We start from the raw sequence: 23,249 nt of genomic DNA on the forward strand, positions 1-23,249 counted from the left end.
TCAAGAACTTATCGTAAACCCACTTCTGGCAACACCATTCTGCTTCCATCCTCCGAGCCTCATCTCTAGTATCCCCTATGCCTAGTGTCTTAGGATGAAGCATAAGTGTAGCACCCAAGAGAGCTTTGCGACATCCAAAAACCAACTATTCAAAAGATTACGCACTAGAGGGTACACTGAGAAAACTCTCCAAACAGCAGAGAAAGCCTCCTATTCAAACAAACTGCACATACACCATCAATCCCAGCAGCTGAGACACCACGAATCATCACGGGGTACAATGTCTACCATGCACAAGTACGCAAAATCCTTTATAGACATTGGCCCGTAGTGCACAGCGACCCCACAATAGGAACATCATGTGCCAAACTGCAGCAGATAACTTACAAAAGGGCCAAATCGATGAAACAAGAACTGGTGTCCAACATCCCCAGCAGAGACAGGAACAACATCTGGCTACACAGTACGAAGGGATTCCACAAATGCACAAAGTGCAAGGCGTGTAAATATGGCATTAATACCAGCAAAGTGCAGCTCGCACTTAGAAAAACACCACTTGATATAAGGGAAAATTTCACTTGTAAAAGAGAGTACGCCATTTATGTCTTACAATGCACGTGCAAAAAGTGGTATGTAGGTAGTACAATACACCCAGTACATGTCAGAATACTACAGCACTTAAGGGCAATTGCCAATGAAGACCAGGCATACCCAGTTGCACGGCACATTAATGCACATCACGGTGGGAAATCAGAAGTCCTTAAATACTTCCTCATCGATAGTGTCAAGAAAAATGCAAGAGGAGGCAACTGACTATTAGCTCTCAGGAGACTGGAGTCTAGATATATTATTATGCTTGACACCAAGACTCCGAATGGCCTGAATGTGGACGAGGCCATGAGTGTACACTTGTGATACCTCACACCAGATGGCCCAATTCCAACAATATTCCACAGTCCAAAGCTGTTCCTCCTCCGCCCCGAGCCCGCTCTTCTAAGAACATCTTAACACAGGTGCTAAATGAGAACACACAGCACAACAGTTTTAACCTATCACATTCACTATTAACACATGACAAAGCTTGGAGGAAGTCACTTATCAAGTTAACTCACACAGTAATTGCACACAATCCACTAGTAGCACTTATGTACATATTTGCATTCTCGCACGATGTAATAGCCATCACCGATGATACAACCCATAGTGTCCCCTCAGACACGCAGGCTCATAGGGGCAATAGTAGCACTTTTTGCGTCCAACAGGTCTTCGTAGGGACACCTAGGCCCACTGGGGCTCAATGCGTGAACTGCTGCCCTTACAGAATTCTAGCATTATTGATTCCGAAAGGCGACTTGCAGCGGTACACACATAGTAATCGTGTTCTTGCTTATTAGAAAGCAGAACATGACCTGACATCGATGCTACTTTTCGGTTGTATTTATATTCCAGTGTGAATGCGAGTTATTCCTGTAAAGTGCTGGGTTTGTCATATACAATCACAGGATTGCACAGTATATATTGTACACTGTCACACACACCTTTCAAGGGCAGTAATCCATATTCCAACAACCAGCCATGCCTCGCAAAATAATGTCCTCCCAATGCGTTTCGTGTTAGCACACTTCATCAGGGGTTACGGGCATTTCAGAAAGCATAGTCACGGCAAATTCAAATTGCTCTTTTTTGAAGGTATTTTCCCTGCCTCTGTGGCCCGCTGGGTCTTGAAGTGGAATCCATCTTCCTTTCAGTGAGGCGCCGTGTGCTTCCTTACATCTTTCAAAAAATAATGTCCCATGTGGGTTGCGACTGACAGCGTTGGTGTTGGTAATGCCATTCACATTCTCCCAAAGGCATACCTGTTCCCACACCACAACGTCGGTTGGCGCTGCGGCAAGACTGCACTCCGTACAGCGGGCCCTCCTCGCGGCTCAGGCTGGGCGGCTAAACATGAAACCAAAGAGTTGCCTGCTGTACCGACGTTGTGGTGTGGGAACAGGTGTCTTAGACAAGGCCCTTTCACCTTGTGAAATTTCCCCTAAAGAAAATAATATGCTAAACGCTATGAGAACTTCCCACTATCATCCAATACTTCAGTGTAGTGGGGCACAGAGTTGTACAATGTACTGGTGCTAAAATCAATGTTGCTATACGACACGAGAAAATATCATCTCAAGACAACAGAGAAGGGATCATATGTGGCAGAATTGTTTTACTTTCATTGAAATGAAGAATGAAGAAAATGTTGTTCAATTTAATTAAATTTACTCAAAGAATAACAGGAGGATACCGCTTGGAGAGTTAACAGGTAGGCTGTCCCCGAGACCTCAAGTTCTTCACCCTATACATTCCCTATATTATCTAACCTCAAAATAAGTTCTGAGCACCCAGGTGATTCCAGTTGACTTGTTCAAGATATTTGAGAAATAAAGGCAACCATGTCTTGTCATGTTTATTCATTTTGTGTTCTTCACCAAATTCTTCCCAATGGGCTGGAAAACTCAGGAACAATCTCAATGATAAAAGGGGCTGTAAATCTGAGCTGTGCATGACACATATAAAGATATTTCATCAATGGTCAAATGCTCAAATTAGTCATAACATTTTTCATTCAGAGAATTGCGAAACAGACAATCCTTGTCTAGGTTTTTGAATAAAACTACTATTCTAAATTTGATTATGATGAAGCATGTAGAAAACTTTAAGCCTTATTTATCAATTTTCATTAAGCTCATGATTAAATAACTATTTTCCTGAGTGAAGGCTAAATGGGCTACAAAAGATATGATCATTTACCTACACATATCTGCCAGAAGAAAACGTTGAATAAGCTTTCCTTTGTGACTTATCAGAACCACTGAAATGGACTTGCTGCTGCGGAAAAGAATGCAGCAGGAGAAGCCGCAAAATCAATCTGACCAGCGATGCACCTCAGGCAGATAGGTGAGCAGGTTGGTCGTGGACTCCTTCTGGTTCTCAGAGTACTTGGTCAAATTTTGTCCAAGTCCTCAGTTTTGGAAAATCGTCTTCTGGGAACCTTTAGCACCGCAACCAAGTTTCCAGAATTAGATGGAGACCCAAAGGTCCTTTGCAGGTCTGGGAGTTTCCTGTCTCCCCTGCTCTGACTCCAAGTTGACAGCACTGACAAAACAGGGTCATTAGGCCTATTTTGAGGAGACAGGACACAGCCTATTCAGGTGCAAGAAGGGCTGTGCTCAGCTCTGGCTCCCCATCCTGCCAGTAGATGGCCCATTAAGGCTCTGCTTATACCACTATTGTATGACTGTCTGGAGGGAACTTACAAAGTCTAATTGTCAGCTTGTTGTGCCCGTATAATTTGTCCTATTTGGACTGATGGTGACTGTTGTCCACCGCCATCTCAGTATATACTCATGAATCCTTTATCTCAGCCTTATTTGTGCCTATTTGCAGGGTTTTGCCTATGGGCTTTGGCATGATTCTGTGCCTTCTTTGCCTCTTTTCGGGCCTAGAGGCCTAAACTAGAGGGTAGCCATCTTTCCTTTGCAGTATCTACATATTTGCAGTGTTTGCCTATTGGCTTTGATATAATTCTATGTCTCTTTTGCCTCTTTTCGGGCCTGGAGGCCTAAACTAGAGAGAAGCCATCTTTGTTCTTGCCTTAGCTGTCTGAGATGCTTGAAGGGTAAAGGTAATGTTTAGAGTCTAGCCTGTTGTTCGCTAGAGAGGAGCCGGTGAAGACTGGTTCTTATTGAAGGAATGTGTTTGTCTCTTGGGTCTTAGACGCAACACACAAGTGGCTACTGCGGGTGCGCAGAGAGCCTGGGAGCTGGCACAGGAATTCGGTGGGAGGCAGCCTGCTGCTGGAAATTTCCATGAGGAGAGAGGATTCTATATTATCAGAGGGCAAGAGAGCAGAGTGGCCAGATGGTTTTTGGAGCAGTTGGAATTGCATGTGCAGAAGGGAACGTGCAGTGTGCTGAGAAAGAGCCAGCTACAGTTTGAGTTAGAAGGATTTGTCTGTTGGAGAAACCAGGAGGAGCTGGCAGTTGGAGAGATGAGATGATTCTTTGGAGTTGATAAAGTCAGTTTGGAGTTTGGAGTACAGCTGACAGTTGGAGCCAGTGAGGTGGAGAGGCCATGAGGAACAACAGAGGTTGGCCCGTTGGTGATGGTGGCTCAGTGAGCAGAGAGTACTGATTCAACCAGAGAGGGACATAGAGAATTGGATCCCCTTTCTGAGTGTGAGGTGTTTTAAGAGTACTTTCATTACATCTGTTTATAATCAATCGCTTTTCTTTCAGCTATGTCACAATTAATCACTTTCCTTTTAGTTCCTCATTCTATCATTGTCTCATAAAGATCATTCATGTTTAATCATCTTTACTTTTCAGTTCTTTATATTGCTGGTTAGTTGTGTAATAAAGAGACCCCTTTTACATCTGAGTATTGTGTCCATGATAGAGTTAACCTTTCTTTTTGGCCAGATGCTGACGAACAGAAGGATGGGACATTCCCTTCTGAGACGGTAACTGATGACAGGGGAGAGTGTAAGTCATATCAGGGAATAATTCTTGAATGTAATAATTTGGCAGTTCTTAATAATAATTCATATATAATAGAAGATACTTCCAGTAGATATTAGGTACTTAGGAAATTCCCAATAGGAGAGCAGGAGGTATTAATAGGATAGTGGGAACACTATAATAGTGATCACTCAGGATAGGGCATTATATAATAGAGCTGCTCCCCGAGGAGCGAGGGAGTAGGGTGGTGCGGGCCGGATAGTCGTGGGACCACAAGTGGGAACACTCTAAATAGTGGTCGCTCAGGATAGGGCGTTATATATATATTGGAGCTGCTCTCCGACACGAGTGAGAGTAGATTAGCCCAAGCCAGATTGTTGTGGGGCTATAAGGTGAGATCATAGGATATGAGATGGAATTCCGTAGTCTCTCTAGGATTTAGTAGTATATTAGCTGTGTAAGCTTGTATATATTGTGGGTTCCCCATTCCCAGGTAAGTACCTCAGGTACTGTTGTAAATAGGGTCTGGAAAGGGATAAAGTTACGTGATGACTGGGTTTGTGGTGTTTAGTTGAGCTGATAACTTGGTCCGGAAATCCGGTCATTACACAGCTACACCCAGTCATGTGTCCTAAGACAAGCTGGAGACACAAAGGGCTGAGGGGAGAAAAGTGCCAACTTTCTAAAAGTAGCATTTGCAAACTTGTAATGATAAGTTTGACTTTACCAATTAAGATGGTTTATCATTAAAATATCATAGGTACCAAAAATGATATATCTACCTCCTCTCAAATAGGAATTACAACTTATTAAATGTAATGAGGAATCCCTAATGTTATCCACTGGAGGGAAACATTCGAATTTGGGAGTTTTTCACTAGCAGTACATGTAAAACTTAAAAGTACATGCCCAACCTTTAAATTATACAGAGCCCTGCTGTATGGGATACCTAGGGTTACCTAGGGCCTAACCTAGGGGTGACATATGAAATAAATGGAGAGTTTAAGGCTTGGACGAGTTTTCGAGTGCTACCTAAGTTGGTGGTACAATGGTACAATAAGTGCTGCAGGCCCACTGGTAGAATTTAATTTACGTGCCCTGGATATATGCTGATCCACTCTACAAGGGACTTAGAAGTAAATTAAATATGTCAAACAGGTGCAAAGAGTTTTGGGGTCTCACTGCAGAGAAAGATATGCCCTAGCACAAACCTCCCTGAAATCGATAATAGCAAAAGAAAACAGTTTGATGAACAATAGGTTTATTTAGTAAAGATGCAAGCTGATATTTTGTAAGCTGAAAAAGAGTATTTTCAGAAAACCCCAAATTGACCTTTGGGTAAATTAATCTAGTTAGGCACAAGGAGTTGATATAACCGATGTGGTTGAGGGTCTAGGACCCACTTTTCTACCATTTCATACTCAGTCACTTCCTTCTGCGCTGAATTGCTGCCTTTGGGTATATATAAGACAACAAGATGTTTGAGAATCATTTTCTTTTCCTAATTACCTCCTTTTGTAGTGACTTATTAATTTCTGTAACCAACATTTGGAAAATATATTCACTCTATAGAATGACGATAAAAACCCCATAAACAATTGTGTTGAAAAACAGAGACACTACACTTTAAAGAAGGGGCAAAGGAATGCCTATACAACAAAAAAAACAGACTAAATATACTTTAGAGTTCTTCACAACAAACTGTGCATTTTTTAAACAAACAGCGTCCCTTGAGAAGACAGAATTCAAGAGGTTTGTCTCATTATGAAAGCTCAGCATTACAGGCTATGTTACAATGCTATTTAGATATGTGAGCTGAAAGTCAAGGCAAACAGCATTTGTGACCATGTTATCAAAGTATTCCCTTGGGGCCATTTGTATGCCGCATTTTACTGGTCGCAAATGGCTCATCGGGCTGTTTGCGACCAGTAAAATGCATTTTACTATGTACAAACACTATTGTGCGAGTTAGTAACTATCACCGACACACAACATAGGGTTTGAGAGTCACTATTAGGAAGGGGCGTGCCAAGGGTGTCCCTTCTTAATAGCAAGTCGCAGGGGATGTACAATTGCTTTACGACCGGAATGGGGTCACAAAACAATTGCAGTTGAACACCTACTTCGAGCAGGTGGTATGCCAGTCGGAAACTGAAATTCGTCTCAGGGGACCCCTTCATCTTTGTGTATGGTTGTGCAAATGTTTTTTTAAGAGGAGGCCGTGGTCCCACAGACCACTGTCTACTTTTAAAAAATGCTGCACATTTTTTTTTTAAAGATGCTTTATATAAAAAGCAAATACAGACCAGGTGGTCTTCTGTTCCCAGCAGGGCATCATCCCTGTGCTATTGCCCATTTCCAAAGGGTCACAAATTGCGACCTGCCTCATGAATATTGATGAGACAAGTCATTTGCAACTCCATTGGAAATTGCAAAATGTGTCTGAGACGGGAGACAGCCTTTACAACAATACTGTTACAACGCATGCCTTTACATTGCATGTTGTTGCAACGCAAAAGGTGTGCAGCAGTGGGTAGAAGGTGTTGGATTTAACTCCAACACCTTCACTGTTGCACACACTGGAGTTGGAATAGAAAATTAATCTATTCTAACTTCCAGTGCCCCGACAGAAAGTCAGAGTAAAAGTTTGCATTTGAACGGCATGCGATGTAATATCATGCATTGTAACGTCACCTATTCATCTGAGAAACATTAGTACATTTCATTTAGCGACTCTCAAGTTGCAAATAGTTCAAATTAGCATATTGCGAGTCACAAAAGGAAATGGTCGTATATGTGGCTTTGGTGGAGTGCAAAATTCACTTGTTCCTGTTTTTACACCGGAAGTCACCAGAGATGTGTAGCTTGTGTGAGAAACATGCCTGAAATCCAGTGCCGAATATTACGTGCACCCAAGTGTTTTTCACCTGTTATGACCTCATGGGTTTAAGGGCCGGATTTACAAAGCTTTTTTACGTTCGCAAATGGCCCAATTTACAGAATCGGGCCATTTGCGAACGGAAAAAGGCATTGCGAAATGTACAAATGCCCTGTTGCAATTCAGTAGCCTGTTTCTGAATTGCAATTTGGGTTTGTGATTCAGTATTAGGAAGGGGCGTACTTAGGGCGTCCCTTCCTAATAACGAATAGCAGTGGCATATATGAATGTTTTGCAAAGGAAATGGAGTCGCAAACATTTGCATTTTACCGCCAACTTGAATTTGGTGGGATCCCATACACAAAGGGAAGGGGCCACCAAGGGACCCTTTCCCCTTTGTGAATGTTTGGAAAAACATTTTTGAGAGCAGGCAGTTGTTCTACGGACCACTGCCTACTCTTAGAAAATGAAAAGAAAACTTTTCATTTTCTTTTTTGAATCATATCCTGTTTTCTTTTAAGGACAACGGGCTACGTTCGAAAACAAATAGCTTTATTTAAAAGCAATTATAGAGATGGTGGTCTGCTGGGTGGTGCACTTCCCAATAGGTGACAAAGCAAGACCGAAATCATAATTATACAGGAGGTAGATCTATTTGCAACCCACAGGGAATCGCAAAATGTGTAATACCCACATTTGTACATGGGTGTTTGCGCTTACCAAATAGCAAATCGCAACAATTCGCTATTTGGTAAGAGCAAACAATTACCTATATACCTCAGGCCCTAAATATCCATGTTTGTCACAACAATAATGATGCATACTTGTTTTCTTGTTCTTGTTCTAGTGCAGTGATACTCAAAGTACGGCCCGGGGGCCACTTACGGCCCTCTTGAACTTTACATGTAGCCCCCCTGGTGAACAGCAGCACAAGCTGCTGTTTAGTTGCTGGGCCTTAATATTCATAAACATGTTAATTTAATGAGCAGCATTTATTAACCTGCAAATAAATGCCTGCCCATTTATTTTACAAGTTTTTTAGACCTCTTTACTCAACCCCTGACCCACCCAGACCCCCTACTACAACCATGCTGGCATCAGTGCTGCCTTCGGTCACACCACAGAATGTACTTTGCAGCCCATGGGCAAATGTTTGCGCGTACCCATGTTCTAGTGCTTGCCACGGCTTACTCTAAATGACTTTAATACTTACACTCGTAGCCTCTGTTTTACAAATTTAACCATTGGAATTTTCTGCTCATTTTGTATCTCAATTTCACTTACTTACAGTTGATTTGTCATCTTGACTTTACTTTGTGTCATGTTTTTTTTTACAGAGATTTGGTTTCCATTCAATGTATTCATTAACTAAAGTGCAAATATATAAAAAGGGTAAAACTTACTCCTGTCTCGCTCAAAATTGGCCCGGCGCTCCTGAAAAATAAAGGAGAATATTTTTACATGTAAACATCTAGGACAGGGGCACGAGAGAGCTTTGAGGTGAGTAGTACAGCATTCCTACATGAGCTGCGGAAGACGTCACTTAGGAGTGTTTCTTTGTTTACCGATTCTTGTTAGAAATGGATGTGGATGTGTGATGTTGGAAGGCAACGAAGTTTAAAGTTACTACTGTCTTAAATATTTATACATAAGACTTTTCTGAGCTTCCTTGTAGTGAGACATTATATTTATCCAACAGCATTTGTCTTAAAGCTTGTGACTCAGGTGTTCCCAAGGCCTGCAATAGTGCTTCAAAAGAGCTAAGACATAAAGATTTCTATATTTCGTTTAATATTCTTTGAAATACTAATAGCTTGTTGAGTCCTGCAGTGAATATGAAATTGAGTGCAAATTATGGGTCTGATTCACAAATTTAACCTTAGACCAAAAATCTAAGTTTAGACCGGAAGTCTAAGTTTAGACCTAAGGTCTAACTTTACTCTTAGTAAAGTTAGGGTTTTGGTCTAAGTTTAGATCACAAGTCTAACTTAGACCATAGTTCTAACTCTTCTTCTAGTAAAGCTATTCTTTAGGTCTCAACCTAGACTTCAGATCTAAACTTAGAGCCAGATTCACAGAAGTAAACTTGAACCAAAAGTCTAAGTTTACAACTTTTGGTATTCACAAAGTTAAACTTAGACCAAAAGTCTAAGTTTATGACTTTCCCTATTCACAAAGGTAAGTTATGAGCAGTATCTCCACCCTGAGTTCAGAGATTGCACTGAGCACTCAGAGTGCACTCTCCACATAAACATAGATTTTTGGTCTCAGTTTGCCTTTATGAATATCAAAAGTCATAACGTAGGGCCTTATTACGAGTCACGGGGCGTGACGGTCTTATAACCTCCCTATTATGACTGCAACCTCCAGGGATCAGGTTGGCGCATCAGTTTTAAGGATTCATAATGTTTTGAGGAGCCGCTGCGGCCCGTCAAGCATGTTACGAGTCTCCTTACCGCTACACTTTTCATGGCGGTATGACCACCATGAAAAATGTGGTGGTGAGGAAACAAAGGGGGCCCTACAGGGACCCCTTGTGTCTCTGTGCAATGGGGTTCATGCAGGAGGCACATGTTGTGCCTCCCTGTGTGCATGCACCCCAGTACTTGCACAGCATGGACTGCAGTAATCCATGCCATGTAGGTACTGATTTTAAGGTTTGCATTGCGGTACCTATTTCATAGGCACCATCATGGGAACACCAAAGGTCAGCTCCTCAGACAGAAGAAAACTCCTAATCTGGCTTGGGTTTGGGAGCAGGGAGGTCTCGCTCCCGCACCACCAAACTCATAATTAGGCCCTTAGACTTTTGGTCTAAGTTTACCTTTGTTAATTTGGCCCTTAGTCTTTTGGCCTAAATTTACCTTTGTGAATCTGACCCTGTGTTTTTGCCCAATTTCACATTCTGAGTCCTGCGCAAATTGTGTCTTGACCCTGAGCTATTATTTCTAGGTATTTGTAGAGCCCGGAATCAGTTACATGGTCAACTGAGTATTTTGCATGGAACTAAATTAGGGTGCATGTAACAGGTAACAGATCAGGACAATAACACATATAGAGAAGAACAAATAGCCGCACAGAGATCAAGAGGAACTTTGTTGGGTGTGGGGTAAAAAGGGAAGGTGCGTGAGGAAAATAGTTTTGAAAGCGGAATTTGCATGTGGTATTACCAATTATTAATATTGAGACAATACACTGTTCCCCATTTCGATCTGGGAAACATGGAATATGTAGGAAGGCAGGACTAAAAAAAAATGTATCAGAAAAGAAGGTCAGCGTAGCACACCCCAATTGCAATTATATAAAGTTTTGACAGTCACAAGAGTGTAAGATCAAAGTACATCAAATTTCAACAAATATACTAGATAGTCAATGACATAAAATTATCCCAAAGTTCATCAGGACAAGATGACCCAATCACGATGTTAGGATGTATAGGTTTCTTTATTCTGGACTCTACGCGACCTACTGACGCTACTGATGATCGTTTTTTTCCTTGAGAAAGTCTGAGTACCAATTTTGTACAGACGAAACATGTGTTGGCTGCAATTTATGCCTGAATATGAACAAGGAATAAAGAAAACTATACGTCTCACATGTTCCAGCCTTTATCTTGAAGAAGCTCACGAAAACCGTCCAGGGTGCATAAAACAATCTCTCACAAAACAAACCTTGAAAGTGATTAACCCAAGCAACTTGTAAACACTCTGGGCACCTATCTGTGTGTGCAGTAAAGCTCAAGTAAGGCAGAGTCAGAATTCAGGATGACATGGGGCCATGTCAAAGCCAATAGTAAGAACTTCATAATACTTCCCAATGTACAACACAATGCTCATTTGTGCACCACTGCCTATAACATCACATACTTCATCTGTCAATGTACAAGATAATGCACATGTGTGCACCGCTGCTTATAGCATCACATAATTCATCTCTCAATGTAGAACACAGTGCACATTTGTGCACCACTGCTTATAGCATCATATACTGTATCTCTCAATGTACAACATAATGCACATTTGTGCACCACTGCTCATAACATTGCAATTCGAGACCAAAAAGTACATTCCATGCCTCTCGCTCTCTCATGCTTTCAAACGCACATCTTACACGTTCTGTTCTTGACAAGGCTGTTCTACTGTGACAGCACCCACTGTAAGACTGCAAGATTACACAAAAGAAACTTTAAAAGAAATAAGGCTTATGCAGGTCGTTGTACATTCAAGCTAGGGTCAAATAACACACCAAAGTCAATTAAAATGATGGTAGTCAAAGGTCATCACAGGTTGTCAGACCATAAGAGTGCCTTTAGAACTACAAAGGTAGCGTTAGTTCATCCGTAAATACCATATGGAGTCCACCTACAATTATTTTTCCCATTTTTAATGTTCTGAGCCAACCAAGAGTGACACAACCAACCCCTAAAAACACCTTTAGGTCACAAACAAATGAAAATATAAATGCGGGGATAAATAACTTTTGCTTTATTTTCATGTACTTTCATGGCAAAACATCACCTCTGTCTCTCAGGATGTGGCTGTGATTTAACAGGTGGTGATTTACAAAGTAATTTCCAAAAATATTTTTGCTGTAGATCAATATCACTGTCAGACGTACTCTGATCAGTTTTGTTGGCCTGTGGCTGTTAGATGAAGAGTATATAGGAAGATATCAAGGATAACACCGGTGACTGAAAGTGTATTATTAGATTTGCATCAAGAGCAAAATCAGTACCTTCTTCAGCTGTGTTAAGGTAATGTGCCCAGGGTGACTTGGAATAACACAATGATTAAATATTTATATAGGTATAAATGCCAAATCTCTAGGATACTAGCGAAGCTACGACAGTAAGCAAACTTGGAGTGTAATACTGGATTTGCGTCTCTGTCCAACATCCTGGAGTGAAGTTTGGTTATTGACAAATTATGGAGATCTGACAAGAAAGTTTCTTTCTCACATTTGGGAGCCATGAATTTCCTATTGAAGGAGATCTTGGTTAAAAAACAAGCTAATTTTTTTCCTGCATGAGGTGAAATTCAAATGTATACAATGGAGGGAAGTTTGCTAAGGTTCTGTGCCTATTGATTGTGATCAAAACAGATCTAAATACCTTTGGGTTTATGTTTCTCTAAATGTTGTAAAAGTGTTCAACCATTAAACTGCTGTTTTACAGTCTAATTTGCCAAGGCAATATTGAAACATATGTTAGGAGTGATAACTTAGGGATAAAAGAGAGAGAGCTGCATGATTATGGTAGGTGTGCGGGACTGTATGTCTTCTGTGTTTGCTCAGTTTCAGAGAAGGTGAAGAATGGTGAGCAGGACCGGCTTTCTTATTAATGTTGCATTATATTATTTAGGAGTATTTTGAAATGTGAGTCTTGCAGTTTCAGGTTGCCATGCCTCACATGCTCATGTGCCTCTGTAACCCACATATCATTCACGCAGTGGCGTAGTTAGCCCTCTGGCCGCCCTTGTTGGTCCCTGCGTTTGCTGCTCAGCCGCAGCTGCAGTGAAGAGCAGGGAGGGTGCTGGCAAGTTTTCTTTGTTTTACTGCCCACGGCAGACGCATTGAGAAGCGCAGGGGTATTTGACATTGCCGCCTGAGATGGCAGGTAAGAGCTGGGGGAGGCCGTCTCCACTACACCCCCCCCCCCCCCCAGCTACTTCACTGCATTCATGGCATTATCTACTGGACCTTGGTATAACCTATAAATTTGGCTCCCAATGTTAGGGTTTCTTTTTTTTCTGACTGTAAATATCCATGTTTATGTTTTCTCTTTTTATCAGGCTGTATCGATTTTTATGTTGTGTTTTTAGAAACATGAACCTAAACTAGTGTATTCAGATTTTTGTTTAACCACAGTTGGATGTCTTCTGAGTTTTAGTGCTAGAGCAAGGCATATATGATGCTTCACTCATGGGCAACTCACAAGGCATGTCTGTGAATGTTTAAAACTTCATTAGGAAAACTGGAGCCTTTATTTTGAACTTCTATGTGTGTTAGTCTTCACAGCTATTGGCCTAGCAGTTATGGTAGACACCATCAAAGATCACTGAAAAAAGTAATATTCTCCATATTTGTAGTATTAAAAAAATAAGCAGACAAATTAATGGTTTTCGGTCTAGATTTATCTGTGAAAATCTGTAAAAACAGAAAACAGTGAGCTTTACCTGTAATCAGGGCAGCTCCTCCATACTAGCGGAGGAGCGTCGCCCCACTGTCAGCAGATGATATAATAAATCATTGTTATTACCGTTTTGTTCATGTCTGCACTGATTATGTGGTAGTGGGAGGGGCGAGACCGGAGCCTTGGCAGGGGGAGGAGTAGTGTGCACTTATAGGTGTGCAATGCCAGTTTGGTTGGCTGACACAGCCGGATTGGAGAAATGCCACAGGCTCCCAGGCAACGTCTGAGTGGCGAATGAGGCCACTCTGACCAATCCTGGAATTGCCCTCATGCTAGGAGAGCAGAGTCTGGATTGGCTGGGGAGCCTCTGCTTTCAGGCCTAGCCACTTCTGAAGGAGAGATGCAAGAGCAACTACGGAGCGGAAGCGGGAGTGGAGCTGAGCGGCAGGTAAGTGATTTTTTTTAATTCCCAACACTTCCCCCGCACTGCCTTACCATTTTCAGTTGGCACCAGCTGCCACTGCGCTGTAATCTGTAGCTTCCCAGCTTGTAAGTTTTCATCCATTTTTTACCAATGGTTTAAGCATTAGTTTTGCTTATTCATGGCTGCATATTGTTTCCATTACTATACCATGTCCTTGTTCTCACCATGTCTTTCTCATACAGCTTCATTTCCAATATTTGTTATTATCTTATTTTAACCACTAATAAAGGCCATGTTCTTTTGCTCATGGGTAGAAAGGAATAAGGACATTCTGCCTCAGAGCAGTAGGCGGAGACTCATGTATACCTGTGGAGTGCTACAGCTAAGGATGTGTTTAGCTTAAAACAGGCTTTCCAGACTGGTAATGCACTTAACAACTTGGCCGGTTCTATAACAGGTTACTGTGAGGACCTATCCATAACAATGTTTGTGTGTAGTATTCATTCTATTTACCTTGTCTATTGTTTGTCTTTGTCAACGCTAGAATCACAACTAGTAGAACTATACTATATATTCTGAACCGAATCAGGTATAATAATGTCTATTGATACACGATTGGGTGCCCGTTCTGACCTAGGGAGCTGAGTAAAGGGATCCCACCTGTCAATTTCTTGCAAGATCTCTGGAAAGACTGATTGCATGTAACACAACAACCAAAAGAGAAAGAGGCAGTCACTTAGTCAATCCTCTAACTATGAACTTGTAAAACAACAAAGGACTAAGCATCAATCATCTGTACATCTGGCTGACTGATACTAACGGGTGTGGACCCATAACGAAATGAGTGTTAGTATGTAGTATGATGCCACCAGACCTAGTGGCGGGATTGGATGAAGACCACATGGCTGGGATGGCTGAAAGAGTGGAAGACACAGCCGAGTAAACTGAAGCCTGCTGCTATTGTGCAGGGGGACTATGAATCATTCACCCACAGTGGCAACAGAGTCAGCAGCCCAGCAAAGCTGGTTTGGACTCAGTTTCCACTCTCCTGGTCGCCTAGCCTGCGAGAAGTGAAGACAGCAGTTCCATGGAAAACCAGCAATAGAATAACCCACTCAAAGAATCAAGAGCTGGTTTTGCTGCAAAGGCAAAGTGCATTCATGTCCTGGCACCCATAATGTCAGTGCTACAGTGAGAAGAGAGACGCCCACCCGAAACTTTGTGGGGCTCAACATTGAAGAGTAGCCAGGAGACTGTACAGTGAGCTAGTGTGAGCTTTGAGGTATTTGCCTCTTTCTCGTCCCCACTTTTGGAATACGCAAGTGAAGACACATTGGAGGTTGCAGTATCCAGGAGTTCTTTATGGACATTCCCACCATTAATTCCACACTTGTAAGTAAGAGCTCTTGAGTAGAGGTGAGGGACCGGTGTAGCGCTACTAGTGGGAAGGCATCAGTGGGGTCTCAATGACTGCAGGCAGTATTCCTACATGAAAGATCATAGAGAAGCCACTGCCTTACAAGCTGCACACTTGGCACTAGAGAATACATAGATCTGAACCATAGAGGCAGGGGCATAACAAAACCAACCTAAACCCAACTGAAGATACTTCAGGGCACGGAGAATGAAGCGCTAACTCATGCGTTCAAGATGAGCCTTTAAAAGCAGGCCCCCCTCGAACTAAAGAGAGAGAATGTGGCAAATGACCATAATCTGCTGAGAGCAGACCAAAGGAAAATATGTGACAGGATTGCTGAAAATAATCAATGTTGGCTTTGCTGTCACCAAATGTTACAAAACTGCAAAGACATGTTTAGGAGCTCACTCGATAGGTGCACTATCTGGGATATAGGGCCAACGTTACGGAAGGACATTCCAGAGTAAACAACGTAAGAATTGTAGGCCTATCTGACAAAATGGAGGGGCCAGGTATAGAGCTGTTTATTGAGTAATGGTTTAGTACTAATGTAGTGCCAGGGAACCTCTTAAACATGTTCTTTGTAAAAAGGGCGCATATCGGACTTTCATTTCTCCCCACACTCAAGGCTCCCCAATGACCAGTTGAGGTCAACTTGCAGAACTAAAGGGATAGGGTGTAGCAAACAGATTATGAAAGGGGCCATGAACACCACAGAAAACTAGAGTGTTCCCTGCCCAGACATCACTACAGCAAGAAAACCACAAAACATGCTCCTTGAGAGAAAGTTCATCCTCAGGTCTATGAGTTTGAATTATATGCTCATGTGCCCAGCTAAATCAAAAATGTTATATGGGAAGGAAATGCACTGCTTAACAGATTCTGCCATTACTAGGGAATGGGTGGTAGAATGGGTGGAGGACACCTTAAAACCATACAACCAGCCCGCCAAGAGTAAAAAAGAAGTCAAGATCAATACATTTACACAGGCCAAAGAAGGAGCAGGTGAGGGTGCAACATGAAGAAAGAATTGAGCAAATATCAACATAGCATAGCAAGGAAAACAACAAGAGAAGGGAGTTATCGGACACAGAGCCAACACCTCAGGAATAGTAATTGGCAACAGAAAGTGAAAAGTCATTTGAGGATGGCAAGCAACTACAGCAGGTCACACCCATTACTGAGGATTCAAGGACTGTATTCTTATGTTATAGATTGTATATATTTGTGGTGTTGAAACTGGCCATGTGGAAGGTATGAAAGGATTCACATGTTGGTTGGATTTTACCTCCCCTATGTATAGGTGGTTCCAAGAGTGCTGTGCTTGGCATATTTGCAAAAATGTAGTTTAGGGGTACAGCAAGTTCCTTGGCTTGCTCAGGTAGGTGAGTTTAGAGGGGCATGTCATCACACCACCACCAACAGCATAATGAGTTAAACCAAATGCAACATTGTTATTTTGGAATGTCAGGGGCCTGGAAAATGTAGCCAATATTTCTAAAATATACAATTATATACTCAGGTATGGTAGGTGCGGCACATGTATACAGAAAATGCGGGAAACGTCCTTTACAACGCAACTTTTACCACGCAGTGCCTTTACGACGCAACTATTACAACGCATGTCATTACAACGCATTGCGCTGGGGGGCGCTCTAGGATAGGGAATGGATTTAATTTACTATCCAACACCTTCCCTACTATCCACGGGGACTGGAGTTGGAATAGTAAATTAAACTATTCACTATCCAGCACCCCTAAGCGCTATGCATTGTAACAGCATGCGTTGTAAAAACTGCGATTTAAAGGTATGCGAGGTAAAAGCATGCGTTGTAATGTCATACATCCAGAAAATACACCTGAAAAAAATTCCAAAGGTCAAATATAAAATACAACCTATTTGGCATACGCCAAAGGCACATTAAAATAGATCAAACCAGGGGTACCCCTTACATTATCCCGTCAAAGAATTTACCACAGGGGAGATATGTAATTGAAATCGGATTACTGGATGGCTCACCTGTAGGAATAGCCAGCCAATATGCTCTCATATCAATTTAAACACTTGGATGTCTCCAGACAGTCCTGGCAAGTCACGGCCACCCCATGTGTTACAAATGGCTAGGGCTTTGCAATCTGGGTGCATTACTGGAACCTAACAGACACCTGGTGAACCAGAAAAGTGCGGAATACACGTTCCACTCTCCCATGCATGATTTGTATTTAAGATGGTACTTGTAGGAAAGTCATTCTTTTTGCCATAGTCACCCCCATTTTTAACTGATGCTGCTGGTTACTGATTCTGAAAGTGTCCTGGACTCTGCTTATCAGGCCCAGGCTGGGGCTCTATCCTCTATAGGTTTATGGTAATGGGTATAATTCTAATTGGCAAAGACAACCTACCTGTAAGTCCCTAGTAAATGGTAGAGCATGTATTTTTAGAGATCCCAGTGGTCTTAATGCACTTAAGTAGGCACTGATGTGGTATCTGCTGTCATTTTAAAGCCATGCCTGACTTGTAGGCGGGTTTTAAAACAAATTTATGTCCAAATTGGACTTTGGTATTCAAAGTACTTCCAGAGTCCCAAACTACGTTTTTTAACTTATACATCACTCATAAGTCCTTCCTTAGGTGCCCCAAGGGTAGGGTACATTGCTATAAAAATCATGGACAATATAAAATGTGTTTTACATGCCCTGGTTAGGAAATACAGCCAAAGTCATTTTCCCCATTGTAGTGCTGCTAGCCCAAGAGGCTAACATGGTAATGCTTTATTATTATGCTCGATAAAGTCTACCTTTTGATGGGAGCATGACAGACACATCATTCAAAGTATCAACATAATCGTTACAATAAATACAACAAATTGCAATGGTCAGATTTATTATAGCTATTACATGAAAGTTGATTTTGAACTTACTATCCTGAAGTTACCGAAAGCAGCCCTGTAGCAGCCTCTTCTGATTGGTCAGCCTTTTACAGCCTGAGCCAAGCCGATACCTGAGTAGGTGAGAAGAGGCCTGGGGCTGCAACAATACAGCGATTTGGTGGGAGGAGTTTTGCTTACTATAGTAGCCAAATAGAGGAATGGGGCTGGGGAGTTAGACTGGACTTCAAAGCCAAGAGAGTAAATGTCATGGGACATAGGCCTGTCCCCACTTCCGTGGTCCCCAGCCAGATTGGCACCCCCTAATTAGATTAGAAGAGGAGCAGGAAAGGGAGTGTAGTCAGATGTTCGCTGTAAGAAAGTAGGATCTGCTTCTATGGTTACCCCCACTTTTTGCCTGGTGCTATAATAATCCACATTTGTAAAGCGCACAATCACCCGTAAGGGTCTCTAGGCACTGGGGGCCGTCAGGAAGATTAAGCAAGCTATTTCCAGTGTCACATGGTGATGGGCTAATCTGCCACTGGTGCCGGGGATCGAACCGTGATCCCCAGATTACGGAGTCAGTCGCCCTAGCTGCGGCGCCACACCTCTTCCCCTGGTGCTAAACTGTATTTGACTAGTCTGACTGGGATCCTGCTAATCTGGACCACAGTCTATTTGCTTTCTCCCTAAATTGTTGTGTTCAAGTACTTAGGTACCCCCAGATTGGATATTGGGGTACCCTTATAAGTCCCTAGTATATAGTACCCATGTACCCATGGCATAGGCACCTCAGGATTCTCCCTTGGGCTGAGGAATGTATTATGTCACCCATGAGAGATCATTCAAAATAAAACTACAGGCCTGCTATTGCTGCTTGTGTAAGCTGGTGCGTGCACCACTTACTAAAGATATAGGTTTCGTATATCTAGGGCCACTGCACTTAAAACCTATAAGTCACCCCTCTGGCAGGCCTTTACAATCCTGAAGGCAGGGTGCTTGGTTCTAACTGAGCGAGTGCCCCTGCATGAGCAGGACACCCCTGCAGCCTACGGAGTCCATTCTCCTGGGTGGTCAGAGAAGCAATGTACAAAATAAGGCCTAACCCACCAACAACACTAAACACTTTGAACTTCTGGTGACAGAAATTCGTGGGTTTGTGCACACTTTCACAGTCCCCAACACGTTAACTATACAGATGTATATTTCTGTCCCAGTGTTTTATTCCAATGGATAAAAAAGGGGGAGTAAGTAAAAAATTTGTCAAATACCATCAATTCACCACACCATTCATCCAATTGAAAAATTGTGGAGAAAGAGAGAAAGTACCTCACGGTAGAACCGCCAATGGTGTTGCTGGCTGACAATTACCAGTGTACCCGCTTATCATCATAGGTAACTTCCTCTCTTGTAGTGGAAACAGAAAAGAGACAGAAACAAGAAAAAGACCATACACTATACAACGGTGCTTTTTCTTCACGAAAACCAGAAAGCATACTGGTTAATCATGCAATAGCAAAACCCGGAAAACCACCTTTGCTATTGTGTGTACACATACACCTATATTACCCCAGTGAGAAATAATAAATGTGAATCTAACCACTAAAATTAAAGAGCTAGCTGGCCCCTCCTTATTTTATTCTGGGCTGCGAGCTCTTCAAATTAAAACCGGTTCATACTCAACCAATTTTCACTATAGCCAACATGTTTCGTTGCTTTATTTTGTGCAACTTCTTCAGGGCCAACGAGGGGTTATCTTCTCATAGTTCCACTTCAATATTTACATCACCTGTGATGGTAAAAAATTGACACGAAAATTAATGAGCCCAAAAATCCCGACCCCACGTACAGCAGAGGGCCAGGTCAAGTAAAACTTACAATGTTGTGGCACTTAGATCTATTAAAACATAATCACCTGGAGGTTGCGTCGTGGTAGCATACCTGCAAACCTCTCACTTAGGACTCCAGTGTCAATTGATCACATGTCCAACAGAAAACCAACTGCAGTCTGGTCTTCTGAAAATATACATAAAACCGGTGTCAGGTAATGCACGAATATAACCCAAACCGAATGTCATACCACTTGCATATCTTCTCAAATCTCGTGACAATATTTTAACCATTACACATCTTGTACTTCGAAGAGTGTCAGCCACACTCGACGTGCAAAATGCCAATGCCCGAAGGCTAGCCGAATTTCAAAGTTGAGCTCTGCTGAATTACCCTCGGTACTCCATCTCACTCACACCGTCCTATTCAGCTCTTACCGACAATCAAAGTCGCTTACTTCAGCCGATTCACGCCAGCGTCGTGAACTCGACCCCATCTACAGGTTCCCATTCGTGTGTTGATTTAACTGGGTGCATTGTACCGCCCACTGAACCGAGCCCGGCGTGTTACGTAATTTCAGCCATCCTGGGTACGAAAGAAGCGGCCATCTATAAGTGGATCGCAATTATTGTGCTGCCTTCCGTGCTCAGACTAAGTATACAATGCTTTGCACACTATGCCCACTGTTTTATGACCGTGCATGAACAAATTAAATTAAACAAGTTTAGGTTCAATATTGCAGTATTCATATCGAACCTCAAAACCCGCAATCACCTTCAAAACCCGTCAATCTGGGTAACACTCGCTCCAGCTAAGTTCTACCGGGAACAACCATTCCCATCAAAATCAACTTGCACACTAGAGCACCCCGCTCATCAAGATCGTATCAGGGCGGGTGCTCTCGCACCAAATCATCGGCCTCGAGACCTACTTGCACACTAGAGCGCCCCGTTCATCAAGATCATGTCAAGGCGGGCGCCCTCATACCATATCAACGGCCATCTTGGAACAGGCTCACAATGTCAATAAAGTTCGATTTCGAAAAAATCAGTGCCACTCGCTATATTGAATCCATATCTATTAGTGCATAGATTTTGGGCTGATAACACAAGCCTCATGGCATCCACCAACTATATAATGTCAATCGTGGTATATTATAGATTATAATGTCTAAGACCCCTTAGTTTCAATCAGCATAACGTGCGTGCATTTCACAAATTTTCAAGTTTTATACAGGCACCAAATTTTTAACAACCTGAATACCTTCTCCAAACAGTCATCAGAGCATCACAATCTACACCAAACCTATGATGTCAATCACGGTATCTTGATGTCTTATAATATCCAACCCTCACCGCTTCATTTCTGCAAACATGATGTTTTTGTCTAAGGGTAGCGTATAGACATGAAACCCACTGCTCCATATTTCAGCATGAGCAATTCCACGTGCCAGGGAGGACCAACGGGGGAAGGGGGAGTCTTGACAAAGAACTATCATACCATTGCCCTTTACTCACCCCCTATAAATGACAACAAAACTAGCGCTTACTAATCTTGTTCCATTCGATCGAATCGTTCAATCCATCCCTGTCAACCTGCTCTTGATAAATCTATCGGGCTTCCTTTCTGGCCAGTATATTCTCGATGTTATGGCTTTCCCCGACCACCCTCTCAAGGACCACCCATTTGAGATCCCTGGGGTCATGTCCCTTCTCACTGAAGTGTTGTACCAAACGTGTGTTCAATGTCTTTGCTTTTAATGTACTGAGATGTTCCTGTATACGGACCTTCACTTTCCTTGATGTTAGACCAATATAGTGAAGTCCACAGGTACATGTTAATCTGTAAATCACATTCACTGTTTTACAGTTGCTAAACCTGGTAAGATACCAGGTTCTCCCGTCTCTCAAAGTGACCATCTTGGTTTTTTGGGTCAAGCTACATACTGAGCAACTAGCACAGGGATGATGCCCCGCTGGCAAAGTGCTCACAGGCGGGGCAATGCGGGTCCGAGTGTGGACCAATTTATCTTTGAGATTGGTAGCTCTCCTAAAGGCAGACCGGGGAGATGGCATCTTACTAGTGCTGGTGTCAAGAATTGACCAGTGTTTCCTCACGATTTGTCTTATTTTGGTGGACAGGGGGTCAAAAGTTGTCACCACTGGTATACAGTCTAGTTTCACCTTATTATTCCTTTCCAGGAGTGCCTCACTGGTACCATCCTTAATAGACAGTTATTATTTCAAACTGTCACACACTCATTTTTAATATTGACACCATGATATCTCTCTATTAAAGTTTCTCTTCATGTTATGGTAGCCAATTTTAGACTGCACTTTTGTTATTTTCTCTCACATATTTTCTTCACTGCAAATTTGATACCCCACACCATTACGAACACATTTTCATTTTTGGTATGATCCATCACTGGTGGTTCCTTTGGTTTGGAGAAGCACACAATACCAACAGGTGTGTGGCTCCTTAGCCGGACCATCATTTGGAGGTATCCCAGATGATGATGCTCTGTCATTTGGGTGGGCTGATGGGATTCATTTCCTTTTTGTTGTATACACTCCACAGGTAGATACTGAGCTTTGTGCTTTTGCCCATATTATTCAAACAGACCACTGACAGTTCTTCTGTTGTGTCATATTAGGAATAGGGTTTTTTTTCTGTCACTTTGGTCTTTAAATAATCTTTCCCCTCAGACCCTCTACCAATTATTTATTACGTCCCTATCTACTCGCTTTGGGTCACCAACACCTCTACATCCTCTCGACCTGGTCTTGACCCGAGTCGTGGTTCTTATACCACTTTCTTAGAATATGGTTTGGCCCTTCTCTCGGTCCATTGTGTACTACGTGCTGTTTACTGTGTTTCTTTGCTAAAGTATTGTGTGCATTGTGCATATCTCTGGGTAGGAGATTTTTCTATGTGTTAGAGAGTATTATATAAAGAATACATATTTTTATAAATATTTTGTGTTGTTCTTTTTCACTTAATCTATTCTATAAGATTGCATTCTGGTGAAACAAGCTGCTTTGCACTCCTTCAGGACAAATCCTGAAGGCTGCTCTCCACAGCTACCACTTAGAGAGCTTCTAAGATTGTTTAAGACCTCTTAAAACACCACAAGGGTTGTCTAGACTGGTGCAAGGTGCCTACTTACATTAGGAGACATCATATACCAGACCAGCT

At 42.3% G+C, this 23,249-nt stretch overlaps 1 protein-coding gene across 5 annotated transcripts in view; it reads right to left on the minus strand.

Annotated features, from left to right (window-relative positions):
- Positions 1-23,249, minus strand: part of LOC144773006 (uncharacterized) — a 2,495,654-nt gene that overhangs the window by 632,843 nt on the left and 1,839,562 nt on the right. For all 5 annotated transcript variants that reach the window (XR_013599895.1, XM_078657750.1, XM_078657753.1 and 2 more), the window contains exon 13: positions 8,784-8,814. Coding sequence is in view for 4 of the 5 variants with exons in the window: in XM_078657750.1 (XP_078513876.1) it covers positions 8,784-8,814 (31 nt within the window). In the remaining variant the exon portion in view is untranslated. The remainder of the gene's footprint in view (positions 1-8,783; positions 8,815-23,249) is intronic.

This window comes from Lissotriton helveticus, chromosome 8 (genome assembly GCF_964261635.1).
Source record: "Lissotriton helveticus chromosome 8, aLisHel1.1, whole genome shotgun sequence".
NCBI classification, from domain to species: Eukaryota; Metazoa; Chordata; class Amphibia; order Caudata; family Salamandridae; genus Lissotriton; species Lissotriton helveticus.